The 9,740-nt window shown below is 36.4% G+C and overlaps 1 protein-coding gene across 2 annotated transcripts; it reads right to left on the bottom strand.

Annotated features, from left to right (window-relative positions):
* Window positions 1-29: 29 nt before the first annotated feature.
* Window positions 30-8,551, bottom strand: LOC307032306 (ubiquitin carboxyl-terminal hydrolase 47-like). Of its 2 annotated transcripts, none has more exons than XM_079670183.1 (14): window positions 8,257-8,551; window positions 6,572-7,865; window positions 4,971-5,070; window positions 4,611-4,701; window positions 4,073-4,185; window positions 3,905-3,975; window positions 3,693-3,821; window positions 3,273-3,368; window positions 3,024-3,152; window positions 2,814-2,942; window positions 2,703-2,734; window positions 2,391-2,422; window positions 2,110-2,292; window positions 30-1,955 (listed from the first exon to the last, which is right to left on the bottom strand). In XM_079670183.1, exons 3-14 carry the CDS (start codon window positions 5,047-5,049, stop codon window positions 1,843-1,845), a joined length of 1,197 nt encoding a protein of 398 aa, XP_079526309.1. In that variant the 5' UTR covers window positions 5,050-5,070; window positions 6,572-7,865; window positions 8,257-8,551; the 3' UTR covers window positions 30-1,842. The 2 variants fall into 2 exon arrangements, with proteins under 2 accessions (XP_079526309.1, XP_079526310.1); XM_079670184.1 differs by having other exon boundaries at window positions 31-1,955; window positions 4,986-5,070.
* Window positions 8,552-9,740: the final 1,189 nt, after the last annotated feature.

The following is a 9,740-nucleotide window of genomic DNA, read 5'->3' as shown; positions in this document are numbered from 1 at the left end:
GACACCCTCTCAACAGCACCCCGGAAAAAAATCTCTATTTCTATTCTGTTTCATTTGGTTTATTCAACAGCATCCAATAAACAATGAAAGAAAGTGAAGTCAAAATGCAGTAACAATTTAGTATCTTGATAAAGAAAAGTAAACTAAGGCTAACCAAGGCAGCAGGCATTACTCACTTCAAGTGTTTAGAGATGCATCTTCCTAATTCAACTAGTGTATTACCTGTAAAAGTAGGTACAACATAAATTAATAGATAAAATAAAACCATAAATACAAATCAAAACTGGCCAGGAGGGAACAAAAACATAATAATACATAAAATAAAATAGCTTTCAGTTTTGTCCATCACAGCAACAACAGGTGCCAAAATTACTCTTGCAAAGATTGCAAAAAAAATCTGCACTGGCTTCACCCAAGGGTAAGTGTCTTCCCAGTCTTTGTTGTATGTGCATCTTCTTTTCTTCTTAGCTATAGTTTCAGTTTCCTCCATATTCCATAACCTGCTGCGTCACCTGCGTTGTTGACTGACTTTCGTTGTTGTTGTTTGGCGGGGCCGCGGGGGGGTGTGTGTGAGTGAGTTACTCTCATTGGTTAACACTTGACCAGCACCCGCCGTGTGTTACAGTTTGATTGACAGCAAACACACCCCCGTGATGATAGCCTTCCCTGCTTTCTCAACAGCCATTGGATAAAGCTGATTTTAGAAAAGCGTTTTAGCAAATCAAAATGAAATATGCGGGACATCGTCTCAATTTGCGGGACGCACCAAAATGCTGTGCAGTCCCGCGCAAAGCGGGACATCTGGTCACCCTAGTTGTGCCGGGATATGCATGCAATGCAACACTCAGCCAATTGATAATAAACATCAATACATATAATTAATTATCAATTCGATAGATCAACATATGAGGCAGCAGTAAAATAAATAAAAATACAAAATTGGATGATTACATTGGGAAATGCGCCAAAACGCTTTTAGTTAAATTTTTCTACATTTCTGTTCATGTGGCGACATCCGGAGGTTGTTCAGAATCATGAGAGAAATCGTTAGTATGGTGGAATGAAAGCTGCATGCTCGGCATTAAAACATTGGGTGAGACTTTTTTTGAGTTCAGCTTTATTTGTTTTTTCTCATGTCACAAAAGAATGAAACAAAACAAAAAAAGATAATAGGGAGAATTAGTGAGATGGATAGAACATTGAACACATTTGTACTCCATTCTATTAAAGTTTGCGAGAGAGGAAAGTTGAGTTGAAATAATGGTGCTGACAGTGCTGTATTATCTTTATGCCCCAAAGTGGGCTCATCCACACATTATTCATACATACAAATACATGTTTAATATTTGCCTTAGAAATACAATTCTTTTTTTACAAGTAATGCATTTTGTTTGATTTAGAGTGAGAGTCTTTCAAACCAAAAATACTGAAAACCTGTGTGCACTGAAGTTTTCTTCTTTTACAGGTTAATTACTTCAAGTTTCTGTGCACCGGAAAGCACTTTAGGCTTTGATGCTTGAGAAAACATGCAGACAAATCTTTATCCTAATAGGTAAGCTAGTATAATAATCAAAAGGCATATTATCAATGTAGATGGTAGAAATGGTCTGAACATGCCCCTGTGGTACACCACTGGGTACTTGGGTAGTTTACAGGAGGCTGTGGCTCAGTGGAGAGTGTGCTGGACTTTGAATCAGGGGATAGCAAGTTCAAATCCCACTGCAGTCAGCATGTCGTTGTGTCCCTGAGCAAATTGCTCCTGTGGGGATTGTCCACAGTACTGAATGTACGTAAGTCGCTTTGGATAAAAGCATCTAACAAATGACATGTAATGTAACAATGTCATCTCTTTCTAACATTTTTTATTACTAAGCATCCAATTGCAAGCACCAGCGATACACCACCTAGAAAAGGAACCCACTCGGGCAACTTCCTGTGCTTTGGAGGATTCTCATCTGGTGGGAAAAAATACAAATAAAACATATAATTTACTGAGACAAATTTAAAAAAAATGCAATTCAAAGGAAGGATCATAAACATTGATACCCTTTGTTGCCTTTTTTTCCTCTGTTTGGTTGCTTGTGTTTGACATTGAAAGGAAGAGCTCACCTTTCTCTATTTCCACGATGCTTCTGCATGGTTTTTGATGTTGGAGAACCTCTTCTTTGACTATGTCCTCATGGAAAGTTGAAACCTCTTCATGTTCTTCATAACCTTCTTGTTTCTTCCCATTGTTTCCGTATCCCTCTTTATTTTGCCTTTTTTTAACATCATGGGTCCTTCCTCTTTGTTCTTGAGGGTGTAAAGTGGAGGGGAAGATATATGTTTATCAACTATCTGTTAATATCACAGGCTGTGATGCTTTCTTAATTTGCTTTTTGTGATCTTACCTCTGTACACGAGCAGATATGCACTGCTGGACCTTTTGAACAACCATTTTGAAGTGGTTGTTTTCATAGAACAACAAAGAGTTTAGATCATTTCCAGATTTATTAATAGAATATATCTGTGAACATTGAATATTTATTATTCTAACAGTGTTAGAAATACGCTTTAAACATAATATGATCTTCGCAGCATTTTTAGTCCTTTGTGTCCAACAAGGGAACATTTATTCTACAATTCCACCAAAGCTAGACAAACTAAATGGACCTTGTGGTAAGATTGTTTAAAATATTTAAAATATAATTAATCAAACATACCTCGTAGTTTGTGCAGATGGTTGCTCTTCAACCTGCAACATTTAACAAATAGAAATATGTGAGGATTTTCAATATGTGCCATGCTAACGGATGCGTTAAATGAATCCTCACCTTGTTGACGGTGTCGTCGTTGAACTCATACCAGGTTTTGTCCTCATTGGACAGGAGGGTGGCGGTGTAATGTCCACCTCTCAGACTGCCATAGTGATTCACCATCCCATACAGCGAGTACTTCTTGTCCTATGATCAAGAGCAGAGACGGGTGCATAAGAACATTTAAAAGTGTATTAATGAACATCTTTTCAAGTTTCTCCCCCTTGCCTTTTTCTGTAATGTATATGGCACGTCCACACTGCAGCCTGATTTGAAATATGACATGGTGTTGAAGTCAAATTCAAATCTCTTCAGGAGTAGGACCAAAATCTGGGGAAATGTATCCATGTCACATCCCTGAACAACACAAGAAGATATTCAATACTGCAGCTTTTAGAACGATTTCTTTAAGTAAAACTGTTCATCGGATTTCACTATAACATGTGTTCAGGTCCCATTTGGCTTTTGAAAACTCACACTGGTCGCTTCTGTTTTCTTTTCACACTCCTTGCAGTACACCATGCTGTCTCCGCTGTAGGATTTTGTCTGAAAAGTCCTTTCAAAGCCTCTTTCCTGTAAAAACAAAAACGTTGTAACAAATTCCACCTTGGGTTAGCAATTTTACATCTTGAGAAAATGGCACCTTTTTCCTTTTTTTTCTTCTTTTTTTCATTCTGTCACTAGCAGGGTTTTTTATTAGCTGTAATTAATGGCTATATATTGCTTTAAAATGTGTACTTATGATTAACAGATCAGTTATAAGCGGTATTATTAAGAGCTTCTTTAGACAACAGAATGGGTTCTTAACTTAAAATAATAAAATAAATAAAGTTAAGTCCATGTGACTCCACTTATTTTTGGAAAAAAACGTTTTACAACAATACACACGCTGCCTACCACGTTGTAGGTTGCATCATGGGTATTTTTTAGCGACAGTGGAAGAGTCCAGAATGGATTTGTCTCTTCGTTGATGATGTGATGCTCTTCGGAGCATTCAGTCGTGTATGTCAGCTCTCCTTTGAACACCTTGAAATAGAAATATCTCTTATAAAGTATAAACAACTGATTTATTTGTTGACTGTCAACTCAATAGATTTGTAAGCGCTCACCTCAGAGGCGTTTGGACTGACTTTTTGTAAAATCAACTCCAGGCATTCGGCAGCATCACGTTGTTGATGAACTGAAAATCAAATGTACATTAGATAACAGTAAAGCATTTCAGTGAAATTACAGCCAGGTCACTTTCCTCCTTTTTTTTTATTGATTGAAAGACTTACCAATTTTAATCCCCAAACTCTCTGTGATGTTTTCTGTTCCACATTTTCCTACTTTCATTTTCTTAAACACTTTCCCCAGCTCTTGATCCATGATCGATGATTGTGAATGCAACCTGTGGAAAGAGGGCAGTTCATTGGTGACAATTTACTATCTCTTTTAACCTTAATATCATCATGAAAAATATCATTTTATTGCAATGTTTGGTGTCTGAGGTAAGAGCAGTTAACAACATCTAATTGTTAAGTTGCATGCATGTAACAACATCAAATGGGCTAAATAATATAGTTCGTTATTGTGGTTTTATAAAATAAATTAATTACTGTTTAATTATATGCCAGGCTTTTCTTGTGTTTATGAAGTCTGGTTCAACTTATCTATGGGCACTAACCAAAGATTTCTCATTTAAACACATTGTCTTCTCACCAAACAGCACTATCTACTGTTTGGTGAGAAGACAATCACTTAAAACTCTATCCTGTCGAAAATGATCTTATTTATATTTCCTATTTATTACAGATGAAAGCAGCTGTTTCCAACCTTTTATGGAGTTCTGGTGTCATGAAGAGAACATGAAGGACACTGTTGAGGTAACACGTGGCTCCCTGATTATACAGACCATAATATGACACTAAAAGAAAACAAAAAAGGCCTCAATTACGTTTAAGATGTGCAAAAAATAGAGCAATCAGAGACTGCACAAACATCAATGTTATAGATATTTCAAACCACGAGTTACATAACATTTTATTCAAATTACACTATTCAGTGAGTGAGTGAGCGTTATCGGAGAAACCATTAAATTGTTTTAATCAATAAACATTTAAAAGCATAAAATTAGTTACTTATTGAGCTTATTTTGTGGAATTTATTCATAGCATTGAATCCTTTGTACTTCACCTGCATGTTCTTTACCTTTTGGTTTCTTGCTCTCTGCTGGTGCTTTCCCCTCATGGGATCGTTTTCTGTGACTGCTCATCTTTTCTCTTCAATCTTACCCCTGAAAATACAACAGTGTTATTTGCCATACTAATATTGTATTCCCATCTGCTACAATTTTTTTCAAAGTTGTTTTCCAATCACTGACACAACATTATTACCACATCCTTGCTTTTATTTTAGAGCGTAGTATATATATATATAAATACTGAATATTACAGTTTTTTCAACAAATCAAAACACTGTGTTTCCGTTTAGTTCAGAAGAAGGTGAATCTGTTATTTTTTAGCAGCTACAGATTGTACAATATGTAATAAGGGTAAACCCAATTGAAGATGCTGCTACATCACCTGATTACAAGTGCCAGTAATACCTTTGAGAAACATTCTGTATTGACATAATGAAAGCCTTATCTTGGCACACTTTGGTATCTAGAAGAATAAGCGTATATTATTTTCAAAATAAATACCTGTGGACAGTAATAATGATGCTCACGCTCTGCATTCCACTTACTGTAAGTCCAATAAATTGTTCAGTAAAAAACAAAACCTCCCTCACTCAAAACTGGTCAGCCTCAGTCTTTTAGGTTTCTCAGTGCATGTTTATTCAGCAAACATTTTGTTTATGTCCATCTGGCACAGCCCAGTAAAAACATTTGAGTTCATTTATATGTATTTATTTGTATCTTATGATGCAATGTCAACATTTTTTTCAAACACACATTCTCTGCCTGTGAAAAACCCTGTAACCCCTTTTCATTTAAGTTGTTTTAATTCTTATCAAAGTTAGCCCCCTTATCTCTTTCCTCGTATTCCTAATTAGCAAATCTTTAATTTTCCTTACATTTCTTTCTTATAACTTGAATTTAGGGACTAGATGACTTTAAGCTGTCTTAATTGTGGTTACACTGACATTATTACTTGTAACAGTTCTCAGCACACTAAAGGGGTTTATCTTATAGCATGGAGTGTAGTCCAATGGGTGGTGCTGTCCCCCCACTGAACACTTAGTAAACTATCTACATCACACCACAAAGGGCAAAACGTTGATCTTTATCAATACGATTCAATGGAGTCGCAACATTTTTTAATTGGTTGTAGATCAATTAATTTTGGTATGGTTTAAATTTCATTGCGTAGTTTTTCAATTTATCAATCCATATTTTCAGCGTGATGAGCTGGTAAAACCAATATTTCGACCCAGCATAGACCTTAAACGATTTAAAATAATGATGTCGCAAAAGGAGAATATCTCAGAAGTTATCATTGTTTGCGTTTACATATATTCAAGGACTGTGTTGATTTTAAGGTGTTTTGTTATTGTTTGCTTCCCCTTAAAAAAACATTTCTGCCACGCTAACGAGAAATACAGATCGATAAAACACCTGTTGCCTATTATCGTTTTGCAATATAAACCTACACTGACGCTTATATTAATCAGAGACTGAGCGATGACAGGAAATAAAAAAGTAACGTAGATTCAAAGCAAATTGCTGTTTTAATAACTTTAACAGGATAAAAGGATCCATACTTTTTGAAGAGAAAAAGTCTGGAAGTACTCACCGACAGCTGCCACTTCACACAATGACAGCAGCAAATGTCAGAGTCCGGTTAAGTTGGACAATTATTGACAGATTTGAAATTGACGGTCATAGAACTATAACTCATTAACAAATCGTTTCAAACAACGATGAAGCATAGTATAGTTAGATTTGAGAGTTGCAAAGTACTTTTGATCAAATCCAGACTATTCCCGCCCATCCAGGATTTTGACCCCTCCAATGAGAAATGTGCGTTATTACTGAGGCAATGGATGACATGTTCAATAAACGGATGAATACAAAAAATTATAAATAAATGTATACCAAAGTGAATAAAAGAAATGTAATGTGAGATAGCATAACAGCATGTCAGAATAAACACAGGTCTCTGAATTAACTGTGTGTAAGAGAAGAGAAGAAGAGGAGATATGGCAGATCCCGACAATTGTACATTCAAATATATATATAATATATCAATGTCCAAAGAATACACAATATGAAATGTAAGTTATACATTAAAAATCTAGGCCAATCTACTAACAAAAAAGACACATATGGACATATGGTTATTTACGAAGTGTGCACATTTATTTAGTAACCACCTGGTGAACCAAACATATGGTGGTATGGGGACATGCTCCCCCGCATGAAATGCATTCATTTGGTGAACTTTGAGCGTAACATTAAGAAACTTCATCTATGGATACATCTCTCAACACCCATATGAAAAATATATCCATATATTTCAATAATACAAATACATTTGAATATGGCAACAATCAAAAAATAATATTTTGAACTTGTTTATTTTATTTTTGATGTCCATTTATGTTGTGAGTGTGTGTGCTCCTGATTCTCAGAGCCTCTCTCCTCTCTCTCACACACACACACACACACACACACACACACACACACACACACACACACACACACACACACACACACACACACACACACACACACACACACACACACACACACACACACACACACACACACACACACACACACACACACACACACACACACACACACACACACACAGCCGAGCTTGAATTACACAGCTTGAAAACAATACACATTATTTGATTTAACAAAGTTATATATTTGTATCTCTTTTTTGGCTCATGGGGTTAATTAATGGAGTCATGTCCACTGTTTAGTTTAGAGTCTCTCTGCGGCGTGTCTTCATCCCTTCACGCCTCCAGGTAGAATCAGTATTGTGTGGATGGTACTCATGTGTTTGATCCCGTAGTCTGACACCGGGGAGGATTCTTCCAGCTTCTCGGTCCTGAACACCACCCGGATTTCAGAATCTTAAGAAAAAATATAAAGAGACCTTTTTCTTTAACATAGCCATTTCCACGCCTATTGGAAATCCCCAAAAGGAGATTTGCCATCAAAGCATTTGCAGAATTGTCATGTTCAGAACCATAACAACATGTTTTTAAGGAGTTTTTGCTCTTAAAGACACAACATAGTCTTTTAATTGTTTTATTTATCTTAACTCAATCTTCTGATTTAAACTGCTTGACATCTTTATTTTCGGTTATAGCCCTGGTCTGAACTTTATTTCAACACATATACAATTTCTACTTTAAAGGTTTGAACGGTTAAAACTGTTTTTTAAACCCTAATGCCTGGTGTTTTCATTGTTAAAAATTAAACACCCTATAGACTTAAAACGAAGAATGACGTCACACATACCTATTTTGAATCGTTTCAAAATTTTGCCTTTTAGCTGCAGTACGGTCATTCTCTTCAAATCTTCTTCATTTTTGCATAGATCCACGATCTTTTCGTCTCCTCTGGGTCCGAATACCTTCAGGCTGACATTCATTTTGACTCTTGAGTCTTTTAACTCAGAGGAAATGGTATGGTACTGTAAATATCTTCGCTCGTGTGCAGATTGCTGATATAGGCCTATTTGTAAAAGAAAAACAACGTGCGTCATCCTGTGACTTCCCATCACATGATTTCACGGAACAAACTGCAACTTAATAAAAAGCAGTGCAATCATTTAATGTTACAATCAGATGGGGTTCAAAGTATCATCTACAAGGAAGAGGACACAAACAAATCTGTAATCTGATAACACCCCCTTAATAAAACATTTTCAATTCAAACATGCTTTATTTACTAAAAGTTACTTACAAAATGCACAGCAATGCATACAATACTTATTTTATTTTTAATATATATTTAATTGGTAAAAAATTAAAATGTGACCTATTAGAAATCAGGCTTATGTTCATGGTCATACACATATTTCCGTTTTGTAACATTTGTAAATGCTTTAATTAATGGTAATTATCAGTAACGCTGCCAAGGATTACCTGTACTTCAAACTAGTAAGTAGCATAAATATATATTCATATGCAAATGAAGATTTGCATGCTAACAAACAAACCAACATTTGATTTCTTCATTGAACAGTGTCCTGGTTGCAGTTCTCGTGTGGTAAGAAGTGACCTCCATGACCTCTGTGTCCACTGCCCAGTGTGCACAGCCAGGAGAAGGCGGGCTTATCAATTCTGCTGGCAGTGTTTGAAGAAATGGAAAGGTCCGGCTCTCTGTTCAGACCACTGTGCAAATAGAGACTGCCAGAACCCACTGGACATACTGAGAAACTGCCCAGACATCACCTTTGAGGACGTGGAGGGGGTCTCCGGCTGCCCCTCCATCCGGGCCTGTCCCACCTGTGGTTTGCTGGTGGAGCACAACAGAACCCAATGTAAAAGCGTGTTCTGTGCCCGGTGTAAAGTGGAGTTCTGTTTCGTCTGCCTGAAGCTCGCTGAAGAGTGTGTGGATGAGGACGACATATCCTCCCTTTACAGACTTTGTCCCAGTAGCACCGAGGCAGAGCTCCGTACCCGTGTCAGAGGACATAACTCCGTGATCTCACTGAAAATAATAATAAATGTAACAGGTACATCATCATAACTGTGTTTGCTCAGACAAACTCATACCTGCTCTCAATAACAGAATATCTTTCTATTTTTACTAAAAATATCTCAACCCATTATTTCTTTCCACAATTGAAATAATGAAATAGTTTATTTTCATTTAAACAAAATGGTGGTTATGAACATATAATAAAATTAAAACTCTTATTATTCAATTCTTTGTTTGTGTTCTTTTTTATTGAGTAGGAGATGAGTGATGATAATGGATGGAGAATTATTGAACTA

The sequence above is a fragment of the Notothenia rossii genome (genome assembly GCF_949606895.1).
Source record: "Notothenia rossii genome assembly, chromosome: 3".
Taxonomy (NCBI): Eukaryota; Metazoa; Chordata; class Actinopteri; order Perciformes; family Nototheniidae; genus Notothenia; species Notothenia rossii.
The sequence above is the reverse complement of the archived record's forward strand: the minus strand, read 5'-3'. Positions and strand labels throughout refer to the sequence as shown.